General features: G+C 34.5%; 1 protein-coding gene across 1 annotated transcript in view; it reads left to right on the top strand.

Moving 5' to 3' along the window:
- The window catches only part of LOC149803152 (DNA ligase 1-like), a 164,284-nt gene that overhangs the window by 6,047 nt on the left and 143,085 nt on the right, over positions 1-15,152 (top strand). The window contains exons 2-4 of the mRNA XM_089952773.1: positions 3,050-3,133; positions 9,632-10,109; positions 11,336-11,450. Of these exons, the coding sequence (XP_089808899.1) occupies positions 3,050-3,133; positions 9,632-10,109; positions 11,336-11,450 (677 nt within the window). The remainder of the gene's footprint in view (positions 1-3,049; positions 3,134-9,631; positions 10,110-11,335; positions 11,451-15,152) is intronic.

Here is a 15,152-nt window from a genome sequence, read left to right as displayed (position 1 = left end):
AGGAGCTTCTGAACAACAGTGAATAGAAATGCTGATGTTGTGATAAATGTGACTATTGTGAATTTATGTCATTATTTAGCGAGTTGGTGTTTGAATTTCATAGTTGACTGCTGGGTTTGTTTGCAGGTACAGTGTGACCCTGCTATAACATGGTAGTTGGGAGCCGTAGAACCCACCTGTGTTATAGACCGAACCGTGTTATAAGCAGACAGGTCAGGTAGATGAAGAAAATGATGCATGTACCGGGGGGTAGGGAGGGTGGGTGTATTAATAGAGTATCAACACCATGTACTCACCCACGAATCTCATCATATATATTGAATGCACAATACATGTGATTCCATCAAAAATATGCACACGCACACATTTAAAATATTCAATAATTTTATCACAGGTCATATTGGTCTGAATTCAGTGGAAAAACAGCACAATCACGTAAGGAAAGCACAATCACGTAACGAATGACGAAACATATTTACTTTTCAGTACATCCCTAGTCGGTAGAAGTTAGTTTGCATTTTAAGCTGCCGTTGGTAGTGTTCGTAAGCATGCGAAAAGGAAACTTTCACGACAGTGTGTTCCAGTCACATTAGAAAATGCAAAAATCCATCAGATTCTATTACTTTTGTTTAAGTTTGGTACTGACTTTCTTTGAAGAAAAGTTCCTTGTTTTTATTGAAGATTGTAGTCGGCTTTCTTTGATGAAGGGTGCATGCATTATTGAAGTCACCGCTAAAAGGCAGCTTTGGAGAACCAAACAAAAGCCCATTTCATATTGTGGCGGCAACATCAAATAATTGTATTGCATGATTGCGACTGATTTTTGTTCCATTTGCGAGCACGTTTTCATAACAATTGATGCTTCAAGGGTACTCTGTTTCCTTTGAAATTTCTGCAATATTTTATATGTTTACATTTTTAAAAAGGAATTGGCTGTCGTTTGGTCTATTCTAGTTACTGTTCCTCCCTGCTTATTGAATAAACCAAGAAGTAAGATGTGGTTTTTTTTCTCTTTTTTTCTTCACATTTGTGATAGCTTTGTGATGCCTTCCACGCATGCATCAGAAATTTAACAAAGGGGTATTCTGAAGGATTTAATTCTGACTGAAAAGAAGAGGAATTTTACTTAGCATCCACATAAAAATGTCACTCTTTGTAAATATATTAATTACTAGCGAGCATCCATAAATCTGACAAAAGATAGATTACACGATAATGTCTCGTCCGGTTGATCTCAGTTACCAGAAAGGTCAACAACAAAAAAAACGGCTATCTCACAACATACAGTATTCATGCTAGATGTCAAGATAAGCAGATTTTGATATAACAATGCGCTGTTAGATGGTTTGTCAATTGGACAAAGAATTTGTTTATGTAACAATAGATAAATTTCAGTGCATTTTATATCCAGTTTGCGGCTTCCTTTCATGGGACCTCTGAATTTTTCCACACCAAACCAATGGTTGTATATACAAGTTTAAAACAGCCAACAATGTTGCCGATAAAAAAAATCAGCAGATGATATTTTTTGAGGCCTATGAGGGAAAAAACATCCAAGTTTGCGACATTGGCGAAGCCCTACGTGATCCCAGAATAAACTTTTTACACGTGTACGAGAAAAATACATATAAAATTGCAGGAGCCACACCACTATCGTCTTGTAATATTCAGATGCAGTCTCTTCCCCTAAATGATGTTAAACTGTAAAAAAAAAATTCTGTACATTTAAGAATTTTTTGTGTACGAGAAAAAATTCATGTACAGTCAAACCCACTTATCTCGACCTCGGTTATCTCGACAACCCGCTTATGTCGAGCGTTTTGGTCCGGTCCCAAAAAAATTCTTCTTTGTTATGCTATTTTTTACCCGCTTATCTCGACCTCTGTTAAGTCGATAACCCGGTTATGTCGGGCATAAGTTTCGGTCCGAAGTAACATGTGGACCCGCTTAATTCGACGAAATGCAACTTTTTAACGTTAATCTCACAGAAATTGTACAAGAAATAGTCAGCAAAAGCGATCGATTTTCAGGCACAATTTTGGTCCGTTACGGCAGTAGTCACATGTTTATTTCATATTCTTTCTATTTTTGGTTCGTAAGAGTAGCTTAATCGATTAGCGAAAGGAGTGTCATTTGCACTCATAGTCAATGTACATGTACATGTATTTTCAAAAACATTTATTGATCTTTATCTGCGAGATACTGTCATATATTAACCTGGATATAATACAATCTTGGTTATTTTGCACCTAACACCGCATTATGCGTGAATGGCGGGTGCCTGAAAGCAATCGGTGGATGTTTCTCTCTCACTCTCTCGTTTGTGATTTTCTTTGATTCATTTTTCAATCTGATAACATATTCAAACCTCTGAGTACAACCAAACATGATTTGTTTTTCAATATTCACATCAATTATAAAAATGCGTCGTGTGTTATCTGACATAAGTGATGCACACTACAGTAATGGATGCATACGCTACATGTGATATAAGGAGTTCATAGATATATTTTTTCTTTAATAAATTACTTATGATGATAAAAAAGGAATAAATGATAACAACACCAGGTTAGTTCATTTCATTTTATTATCAATTAAGCGTTTTGTTTATTTTATTGTAACATGCAGTGGGAGGGGATTCCAGTAAACACCAGCAAGAGACAGGAGTAATGCTCAAGGACATTTTTAAAATTACCGGTTTTTATGAACCCGGATATCTCGGGACCCGGTTATGTCGACGATTTTTTTACACCCCCGACGTAATCGAGATAACCGGGTTTGACTGTATATGAAATTTCGGGAGCCATACCACGACCGTGTTATATCTGAATTCATGCTATAATGGAGCGTGCTATAGCGGGGTTGCACTGTATCACTACCAACTAGATAAAAAAATATTCAAATACATATTTTTTGTTTGAATACATACCAAATATGGTTCTGATTCAAATGTTTAGGGTTTTGTCTCAGAGTACAAGATCTGTATTTATTTCCACCATGCTTGAAATTTCTCTAATTTGCCTTGATGAATCTTTATCTTTCTCTTCAGGTCCTTTTTTGCTGCCCCAAAGCAGAAAAAGGAGGGTTCCGATGAGGCTAAGACAGATACCACAGTTAATAATAAGGAGAAAAGGTCTGAGGTTTCATGTAAAAAAAATTATACTTATTCTCACACATTAGCATACTTGCTATTAATTTTTGGAGAGAACTGTGATAGGCGTGGAATGAAAGTTCAGAGAGACAATCCCCATTGTAGAGTTAGGGAAGGCATAGATATTTAAAAAAAACAAAGATCAAACTATACAGTATGTGCTTCAGTCCGAGCACTTGTAGTTCTGTACACCTGCTGAAAGGGGGATCCTTCAGTGTTGTGATGTCTGTCCTTCCATTAGTAAATCTGTCTGTATCCTTACAGGGTCTGTAGGGGACCTTGAAAAGCCTTGAAAAATGACTTTACAGAATTAAATTAAAAGAAAAGAGGAAAAGAAACGACAAAAAACAATCTCTTGCTCAGTTTTTGCTGGAAATTTTTCCACTATTGGCCACTATGCAGTCATACATTTTGAACTTCCGATTGTATAAAGCCTGTATGTAGCATTGGTTTAAATTTGAATCATTCACTTCGACATTGCTGGCTGCTGATTCCAACTTCGGTAGCTAGCTGAAGAATAATAAAATTTTTGGATTATGAGATCTTTCTCTGAGAGTTTTGTAAAATGCAAATTATGCCAGAAGGATATTGATTTGTGTGAAATGGGAGAGAGTGCTCCACGATCCCATGCAGCTGCTCCCCCCCTCCCCCCGGCTCTTATAATGGTGCTTAATACAGGCAAAATTTGAAGCCTTCAGCATCAAATCAGTTTTCACAAAAGAGGTATGCTTATGAACACGTAGATTCAAGTTGTAAAATAGAAACTATATAGTCTTAATTATGAAATTAGTTCAATCCGGTTCTGTTTTGGGGTTGAGTAGAAATAGAACAGACTCTAATTGCAATGAACACGTTAAATCTAAAAATATAGAATACAGCTAAGCTGAGAGAAATATTAATATATCTAATATGAAATAGTTTAACATAAGCAATAATATAAAAAGATCTTTTTTTCATTTATGGGGATGAGTGAAGAAAAAAGGAAGGTCCTGAAAAAGACATTGAGACAATGACAGCTGCTGTTGATGTCTGTGCATTGAAAGCAAAGATCCATTGGAAAATTTCCTTTAACATGACGCCAAAATAATTTGAGAAAAGTGAAACAGACAAAATCGCTGAATTTGGAGCTCTTGAAAAACAGCTTGATAAGCTACGAGAACTGAAAAATTCACTCTAATATATTTTGGAGTTTTGTAAATAGTGTAATGTAGACAGAGTAAAATGAACTTTGTTAAGTGACTATATTATTCTAATTCCCAGATGTAGAATGTTTAATATTAATTGGAAAGATATCAATGGTCATATTATTGTCTTCATGTTTTATCTTGTTTTTTAACAAATAAATTTGCAAGAAATGTTCCTCATATGGAGTAATAGTAAGTATTAACTTTTGTTTACATAGTTTCATTTATGTATCCTTTAAAATTAAGGTAATAATGCACCTTGAAAAACACAAGTTTGAACCTATGAAAAACCTTGAAAATTTTGAATGAAATATCCTACTAACCGTGTCTTTATTAATCTCTACCATGACCAAGTTGTGGATTGCTACAAGTCCTTTCCATTTCTTATCAGTCGTACCTATTCAGGCCAGGTAAATTGCAGGTACTGTACAGCTCACGTAAATTGTCATTTCTCTGTCGTATGTATGAAATAGGAGGTTTTACAATTTTTTTTAAAGGTCAGCTTGCCTACTGGAAAATAGAACTTGCCCCAAAGTATGACATTATATATAACAATTTAAGTTAAAACAATTGGTAAAATCAAATAAAGGATGTTTAAAGGAGACCAGAAATAAAACTTTTCCTTTATGGATATAATTCTCAACAAATTTTAATTTGACAGTAATGTTTATAAATTAAAATATCATTGGCGAGTAGTGATTATATTGCGCGGAAGATGCAACAATTCTGTAAATTGCCGAGTTTTGATGAGATGACAGATCACATGGTACCGTGACACAATACCATCTAATCCTCGAATACAAACAGAAACATGGCGAGCGAGACAGAGAGGAGACCAGATTTGGGTTGCACATTCAAAAATTGAATCTGCTTTCAAGATATGCTCATAACTGTATCTGTTGAATTGTGTGTTAGCAATGTCTTTACGACCTGACAGCAGAAAAGTACAACAGTAAGAAGGTGCTCATATTTCATATTTTGGAATTTTAAAAAGCAATGAAATTTTAAAATAAATACTTATACATTATGTGCTGTGCAAAAATGTGATATGTATTAAGTGATGGTGTTCAGTGTAAAAAGTAAAACTTTACCACGAGGCAATAAATTAATTTAAGAAGGACGAGTTTCATTTGTATTATATGTAAATGACATGTGCATTACCTACATCCCCCCCCCCACAACTAATATCTTGAAAATATACACCCAACACTGAAACACTGAGAGATAATACTGAATTCTGGGCGAGGAGACTAGAACAGGGACCTACTTATGTATGAAACAGTATCTATATTACCGGGGAGGTATAAAAGCATTGAGAACGGTTTTCATTGGTTGTAACTTAAGCATTAGTTTTTCAAAACAAAAAAAATCCAAAAATAAATCTGCAAAGCAAAAACTGTAAGTAATTAATTTAAACATTAAGAAGCTTCTTTGTAATGATTCAATTACAGTGTATTTTACATGAAGGCTACAGTTAGCGTATTGACAAATCATGTATATATATATATATATATATATATATATATATATATATATATATATATATATATTTATATATATATATATGTCTGGTATAATAGTTTATGTACTGTACTGGCCAGCGCTGAAAGAATATTTTTTTTAGGCACAGGCCCTGGGTTGGTGACTTAAATAAAGTCATAAGCCCTGACTGAAATTCCACAAGCTCGGACATTTCATACTTATCAACTTTCAAGCTGGGAAATAAACCTCCCAATTTTTGGGGTATTTCCACCCCTACCTCCCGACCCCATAATATCTCCCAATTTTCCGCAGAGAACTCCCAATTATTACATTATGCTTGTCTATTTTCATTTCTCAGAAAAAACACCCCAAACCATACATAAATAGGTATAATGTGTGCAATCCACAGATGCCATATTCCATTTTATCACTTGTGAATTTTGTAGTGACAAAATCAGTGCCGGATTTAGGCATAAGCTAAACAAGCTATGTCACATCACAAAAATACCTGAATAGGTGCCAATAGTTTGCATACGAGGTCTTGGAAATTCTGCTCCTTAAAGATACGCCTATATTTAAATATTGGCATTAAGGTTGCAGCTGATACTTCAGAAAAAGGTTTTCTTCTATAGTGCTTTTATTATTATTCTATATTTCCATTGATTTCTGGTCTCCTTTAAAGAAATTATCTTTTTTTTAATAAAAATATTTTGTTTGCACCTTAATACCATATGCCAGTAATAAAAGTTATCAAAAAAGCTAAATGTAAATATTACATGTTTTATATGTAGATGAAAAAAGAAAGGATGCATATACAATTAAGGCTAAAAGCAACGATAGACATACAAGTATGTATATAGACAAATACGTGGCTAGATGAGGGGTTTGGTAAAAGGGATTTTTGAGGAAGGGAGGGAGGGAGAGCCTGTGTGATAGGTGATTTATATATTTGATGCAGCTTTAACCATTTTTCAGTCACATTGTTATGACTTCTGCATTATGGTAGTTTGTAGTGACGTCTATCCTCCAGCTGCTAGTACCATTTTTATCAGTCTTTTATATGACTTGGCCAGGGTTCGAACCAGCAACTGCCCACGTCCGAGATGGATGTTCTAACCACTTAAGCCACTGTAGCAGTCAGGAGAGAGAGATATGTTTAGATAAGATATTGAACCAAATAGTTCAACAACCGTTCTTCTTTGGAGCAACCACTTTAGATTTATTTGTGGAAACTTCATAAAATATCCTTTTCTCCTTTGAACATGACATTAATGTTATGAATAAAACCTCTACTACCTCCTGAATCCAGCCTCCCAAAAGATGAAAATCTATCTTTCAATCTGTAATATATAAAGGGGAATAACTCTTACCCATTACCTCCCATTGCCACATACAGGTGGAGCCAGTTGAAAGATTTTGCTTTGTACTTTTGCTGTGAACTAGACAGACATATTCACTTTGCCTTCCAAAACCAAGTTGATATTTGTGCTATTTTTCTTCCATCCATTGCGAATTAATTTTTAAAAATATGTATTGTAGATTATTCTAAAGGTGGAATACATTTTTGGAATTCTGAACATAATGGTTTTTACAGTATGGTAGACATGTAATAATATCAAATTGGTTTATTATTAAAGTCAGTAATTCAAACTTTAAAATTTTGAAGGGCTTGCACTTAAGGAATGGAAGAGGCATGTTATTTTGAGATCATTTGGGTTATTGTGGCTGAAAGAATAATGCTTTTGCAGATAAATTATTATTGTAAATTCCTTGAGCAAAACTTGTGGTAGGCTTATTAAGAAACCTATAGCAGCATGAATTTCAGTTCTTGATCATGTTCCAGTTTTTGCAGATGACTTGCATGTTGAATATAAAAGAAGCCAGTGTTTCCCTTTACGCACATTTGTGCGTCAGGGACGCACGCTGGAGAAAATTGACGCACACATTTTGTTTACGTGCGTTTTTTTGACGCAAAGGATTTTCATAATGTGATCAGGATTTATTTAATACCCAATGCATTGGACGAGGGATGGCATCGTATATACTTCGAGCATAGGCATTAACTGGTTCCCCGCTTTGTTTGTTCCTTGCCTTGCGCTCCTCTATTCATATAGCAGAGTGCAACGCAGGGAACATTCGAAACAATGAACCAGACTAGCATAGGCACTATTATGACGGAGTAGCTTTCCGTAATCTCGCGAGCTCTCACGCGATTTCCATCGAGCTGAGCAAGTTGTCATCTAGATGTTTAATCTCAGTGCTTGTTGCACTAGAAAGTGATCTCCAGATTAAAACGACGTGCACTAAAAATCATTAGCGAAGAAAGTGAAAGAAGCAGAACACAAAAGAGTAACTGTGGATCTAACTTAATGAAAAATGGAGAAAATAATACCCTTGACTGGAATACGGTATTCATACATTAGGATTACCGGTGTGACTTATGATCGCGTGATTGCGAATACTGCAAAAGTGAATAATCTTTTCATGACAGGGTTTTAGAATTTTTAAAAATCTGCCCTCGTTTGCCACAAGATATCTGGAGAACACATTATAACCCAAGACATTCTTTCACAACAAAGAAATCAGTAAACTTGCATACACAAATGCGTTATTTGGATTACAAAGTCAGTGGGTCATTGCAGATTTTGTTGGTTTTTAACTTTGCTGCAATAAAAGAAAGATCTTAAAGTTCAAGTGTAACTTATTAGAAAGAAGATGAATCATTATCCTCCTTGATATTTGGATAAATATGTTCTAGGACGAAGTACAATGAAACCGATGATAGTACACATTTTATGAAAGGCAGTAATTTGACTGCCATTTTGTTTAAAAGATTTATTTGGTTTTTTTGTATTGGCTTGTATGTACTGTGTTGGGCTATAATATTGCTTCATAATGATTATAAGGAGACTGTTAAAAGTACGACTTTAAAACATAAATGAAGTAATAAAATTATTCTTTGAATGGACAATGCATTTGTTTGTTAATTGTGCATGTTGGTTTATTTGTATGTTTAGAGAGAGAGAGTATGTTGTGCAAGTTGCAATATTCTATTTCAAGCTGAAAAAGTACAAGTCATATAAAAATTTGTCAGTACATTTTTTACCCCCACATTTTTTATTTGACCCCCAGTTTTGACACCAAGGTTTTTTTTTTACCCTCACTTTTACACCCCAGGGGGATACACTGAGAAGCCTACAAATTTTAGAGTAAAACATTCAAAGGTCTGTGTCATTGATTGAAAGAAGACAAATGGCTTTTGTGTGACTTTAGGTTTTTGATGCACTTTTTTTAAAGTTTTGAGGGGCTTGAACTTAAGGAATGGAAGAGGCATATTTATTTTGAGGTCAAAAGGTTGGGGTTATTGTGGCTGAAAGAGTAATGCTTTTGCAGATAAATTATTATTGTAAATTCCTTGAGCAAAACTTGTGGTAGGCTTATTAAGAAACCTATAGATCCTCGGGTCTAAATGTGAGAGGTCACAGTCATTGTAAGTATAGTATGGAAATGTTTCTGCATTGCAAGTTTAGTTCTAGGCCACATACCATGACCAAAGGTCCAGAATATTGAGACCCATTGGTCATTAATGACACAAGTTATCTGTGTCTTACTAGAATCTACGTAGAGTACTATGTGACACCGCTTAGGTATGTAATGCGCCTTTCACACTTGTTGATTTGCTTAGAAGATAAAATGTCAGCATCAGAGGGATGGCACCTTTTTTACAGATGAGATAAGGAATATATAATTTTTGGCAGATTAGAAAAGGAATTTCTTTTCTGCTGATGAGATAAGGAATTTATTTATTTTTTAGCAAAGTCGAAAAGTCTCCATTGAAACCAAAGAATAATTCACCGAAGAAAGATCAGGACTCTCCCATCAAGGCACCAGCTAGGAAAAGAGCCCGTGTTCTGGATAGTGAGAGTGAAGAAGAGGAGGAAAATGGACAGCAGCTGGAGAAAATTGGCAAACAAGAACAAAACTCTGTAGAAACATCAACTAAATGTAATGATAACAAGAAAGAAAATAATGAAAAGACAGATAAAATTGTTGAAAATTCAGCAAAGGAGGATGAGAATTTATTTAGGGAAGAAGAAAAGAACAGTAAACTGTCCAGAAAGACATCACAGGCTCTGAATAAATTCAGGAGGGATCCAGATGAGATTGAAGAAAGAAAAGAAAAGGCAAAAACAGCTGAAAAACAGAAAGAGGAAGCACCAGCCAAATCAGAAAAGAAGGAGTCTAAAATGGACATTAATGAAACAAAGGAACAAGAACAGGAGGAGGTTATTGTAAGAAAATTTGTGGAACTTCAATTGTAATTTCCACAGCTGTGCTGATTTGCCATTAAATCATGCTGCTTTTTAAGTCGAAAAGTTTGATTTAGAATTGGTTTCATTTCTATGACTTGCAGTATGGTATACATGTAATAATATCAAGTTACTTTATGATTAAAGTCAACATTTGAATCATATTCACATCTATTGCTCAGTGGTTCAGGTGCGGTGTGCTTTTGCAAAGGTTTATTTGCACCAAGAAGTTACAGTAGATGATAGGTCAAAAAAAGACTTTCTTGTCTCTGAGTTTACAAAATTTACTGAGAATTCACTGTTTTGAATGGGGTTTCCATTTTTTCTTGGATATCTTAGTTGCATCAAACTGTTAATTTTAGACCAAATGAACAGTGGTATTTCTGTGGAAATAAAAGGACCCTTTCTCAAATCCACTGCTGTAAGTACAGATGAAAATGCCATTTTGCCAAAGACAAAAATTGATTACGGTGAAAATAATGAAGTTAAGCGCACAATTCTATTGCTAAAGAAAATAGGATGTAACTTCAGATTCGATCATGATGGTCTGGTCCCTTACATTCAGCTTGGAAAACCTCATTTCAGAAGGCTGTTAGAGAACTTGGACATTTGATACAAAGTCTAAGGAATAAGTTTGAACTTAAACTGTCAGATAGGATAATATGTTTTACAGTAAGAATTTTTTTAGCAAGAAATATTTTCTTGAGGTTATTACATTTTTGCACTCCAAAACATGTTTTTTTTTATATATATACTGAAGGACCCATGAGTATAATTGGAACTTGTGCTGAAAGATTCTCAAAAGTTTGTAATTAATGATGATTTTAGAAACAAGTTGATTGATCATCAGTCATTTTGTTATATTTTATTATCAAAGATAATAATAAAAATAATAATACAGATTAAATCTGATAATATCTTGATTTATTTGTAGCCAGCATTGACAGCATATCACAGTAACTATAAATTAACATTAAACTATTCATTGGTTTTTAGGTTGTTTTAGGTAGCGATAATAATTTAGAACATGTCAGTAATGTAATGAGTCTATTGAAGTTATTAGTTTTTTGATCAGATTTAAATCGTGACAAGTTATCAGTCAAAGCAATTGGTTGTACACCACTGTTTGCAGTCACATAAATTCTCAGAATTGTAAAATGGTGGAGTCAATCTAACATAATCTACTCCATCTTATTATTTTTTTCCAGGTAAGTAAGAACATTCAGGAAGATTCTGGAGTTTCCTCACAATCTTCTGTTGAGACTTCTTCCAGTCTCACTACACCTGTGAAATCCCCATTTGGTATCCCAACCAGAAAAACAGGTAAGATGAAGAGGATTTTGATTCAGTTAGTGATATTTGGTTAGAGTTGTCTTGGAGGTGGACTGCGGTTCATTTGCCTCACTAATAGTTAGTTATATTAGTTTAAATAGTGAATAAATACAACAATTCCCAATTTATCTCTGGACCAAGGTAATATTGTCAACATAAGCAGCCGTTAAAATAATTGTTGGGGGGGGGGGGGCTGAGAAAAATAAAAATTTAGCATAAAAGTGAATTTCGTCTTTGAGGGGTAACTTGTCATCAGTGCGTAGTATATAAACCTTTTCAAAAAATAATCCTTAAAGGTTTTATGACCTTTCGGTATTTTATTTCTCTTCGCCTTTTGATACAACAACCCCATATACTACTGTCACTTTATTTGTGAAAGACACCTTATGCTATAAACTGGACTAAAAGTATTACAGAGTCAGACCTTTGTATGCATACCATACACATTTATAAATTATACAGCAATAAATTGAATAATCTATAATCACCTAGATTCATGGAAATATGTCACAGTAGTATAGATGTGAGCTTTGACATAGGGTCTGATGTTTGGGTATTTTTCTTGTACAGTTGTTTTTTATCCTTGATTGCAGTCAGGATGTGCAGCGAAAATATCACCAGCTTCTTTTATCTGCTTTATTCCTACTCTGTAAATTATTGATTATTAATGTGTGTGTGTTATTGAAAGGATTCTTATTATTCACGTAGGGTAAAATCTTGGGCAGGAAATGACTTTATCACTTAAAATTCTTGCACATGATGTTAACTAGAATTAGTAGGATGGCAGGGGAGACGACTTGTCCTGTGATTTTCCAAAAGAAAAGAGTTGTGTTCCCTTGAACAGCATCTCAAACAATGGCTACTTGAAGCTGGGTGTGGTATCAGGAGGAAGATTATGTTCACCCAACGAATTCACATAAGATCCTCAGATTAAGAGTTAAAGTTGTAAGAAAGTGTGATATTTGAAGATAAATATATACCTTCAGTGATCACATATATTTATAGAATTGAATAGGTGTGATATGTGGAGATAATTATTTTCATCCAGTGGTCACACAATCTTTACTAGTAAAAGTATAGGATGTGAAGAGAAAATGGACACATTCAATGACCACGCACAATTAATATTAATAAAAGTCTGGTATGTCAAATGTGAAAAGAAATTGGACTTGTTCCAACCCTGCCAATTCTTATGATTTTGCCGTAAGTCATACGACAATTGCCCTTAAAATACTGACTTATGGCATAAAAGCAAAAACTATGAAAAAATGATCATTGCCAAAAAATTCAGAATGTTTTTTCTTCTTTGTTTGATTTGGAGCTGGGTTTCATATTAGAAGTAGTGAAATTGGTCAGGGAATCAGACTAACTTTACAGCAGCACATCAAATGCTTTAATCTGCACATATTTGTTCATGCGAAGCATCTGCATGATCAAACTGTCGATCATATGATTTCTTTTTAAAATGGCGTCCAGCAAGTTATGCATTTTTAAGATGAAAGGGAAAATAAGCCTCTTGAAAAGTGTTAATATTCAACACAGGAAAACTAAAAAGAAATATTCAGATTCTTGTGAAAAAAAGCTGGAAGGGACACAATTATGTTTATTGGACATCATGTGCCAATCTGAGTATGACTCATGGCAAGAAATATGATTGCCATCATCATGTGAAATGGAAAAAGAATTTCCAGGAATTATGTCCTGTTGAGAGACAGCAACTAGCCAGTGAGCTGCATAGGGTTTGGAACTAGAATTTGTGCACTGTACTAGTGGTAAATAAAGTCTACACGTACTTTACAAACTTTTCAGTTGAACATAATATTTATCATCTCTGCTCGTTCCGAATACCGAGCTTTTAATTACATTTTCCAGCTTTACAATAACAGTTTATGATATTTTTTGTTACACCTTACTGAAAACTGGTCAGACTTACGAAAAAAATCAACTGCCTTACTGAGACGGACTCATCAGGGTTGGCAGGTCTGTTGTTCAGTGACCACACAATAAGAAAGGGGTAATATGTAGTGAGAGAAAAATCACCAATGATCACACAAAGTTTTATAACTGCATTGTATCCTGACGTCAGGGTGAACTCTTTTACATTTATATATGTGGGATTTGCAAACAATTCTTCTCAAAGAACAGGAAGTAAATGTCAAATATATAAATGTCTCAAATTTATGACTGGTCGGCCTGCTGTCGGGATAATGTGATTGGGTGGGACATCTTGCTATATGTCTGTGGCATGATGCCCCAGTGCTATACGTCACTATAAACTGCCATACTGCAGACATTGTAGTGATATGAATGAAAAATTGTTAAAGCTACATTAAAACAATAAAACACACAAATTAATGAAAATGGATCCCTGTTGAAATATTAGAAGTGAAGAAATTATTATTTTAGAATAACTCAGGAAATTGAAGTTCTACTTTAAATAATGAAATTCATCATTAGCTATATGTGTCTTACAAGCAAAATTATTAATGGAATGAAAATAATTCCAAAATAAATACTAAGTAAATATAGAAGTAACTGAAATATAAAGTTAAAGTAGGCACCCATGTCTTGCTATATTTGACACGTAAACCTGACTGTTACATACTGCTGTACATACCCAATGAATTTGTGCTTCAGATGCTTTGTTGTCTTCTCGTTTATACACAGGCTTTCTGGCTACTGATTCAAACTTTCCTGGGCTTTAAATACCATATTGTTCAAATTTTGCTGGAAAACCATTGAAAGTTGGATGTTTGGAAAAGTGTTGAATGTTGATGTAAATAATAAGAAAAGAAAAAATTTGTTTAAGTTGGAATCGAGGGCTTCTGTCAGCATGTACAGTTATTTTTTTATCTCTGCATAAACAAGTATGACAAATATTGTAGCAACAATAGCCCATGGCACTGGGACTTTACTTTGTATTTTTGTCACCATAGATGGCTTGTCAACATAAATTATGTCGATGTAAGTAGGTAGGACTGTCTGTTGGGAATTTGTCTTGACTGTATGAATCTTAGGCAATAATAAAACAAGCGAAAAACCCAGATGCTGTGAGTGAATATTTAAAACTATGTTTGAGACATCTTTATGTTTCTAGAGAGATGGGATTTTTTTCAGTCAAATGTACTTATTATCTGCAGGAAATAACAGTTTAGTATACACATGATGGCATAAACAAAGGAAGAAAAGGGCAGGAAGGGTCAGAATTTTGCTTCACCAGGCCAAAGACCAAGTTTCTTAAGGTCCTGCATCTGTTGTGTGTCCTCTTTCACCCATTCGTCAGTTAACTTAGAATAATTATCATACTAGTTTGAGGACATTCTGGCCTTCGCACTTTTAGTTAAATTTCAACCAAAGCATTGCCTCAGTAAGATCCTTAATGAGTAGTCGTGCGTCTTGTGAACACTAAAGTATTAACACTTTGAGTCCAGTCAGATTTGCAGCGGAGCTCTACTTAAAAGCAAAATACGTTTGATGAGGACCAGATTTTGACAATAGATTATAGTTATAGTCCTGGAAAGTCTTGAAATGGGCATTTTATGGTAATGTGAATAGTAGAATGCACATTTTTTGTTGTGTAATTTGAACTGAAACGTCTGAGTAGCTTCATCATAACAAGGTCTCAGATGACTTCTGCACAATCAGATTTTAATATTTCAGTGAGTTATGTCACTGCAATTTCGTAGCCATTTC

Source organism: Sinohyriopsis cumingii, chromosome 3, assembly GCF_028554795.1.
Source record: "Sinohyriopsis cumingii isolate HCF-2022 chromosome 3, ASM2855479v2, whole genome shotgun sequence".
Lineage (NCBI taxonomy): Eukaryota > Metazoa > Mollusca > Bivalvia > Unionida > Unionidae > Sinohyriopsis > Sinohyriopsis cumingii.
This window is presented reverse-complemented; position numbering and strand designations above follow the sequence as displayed.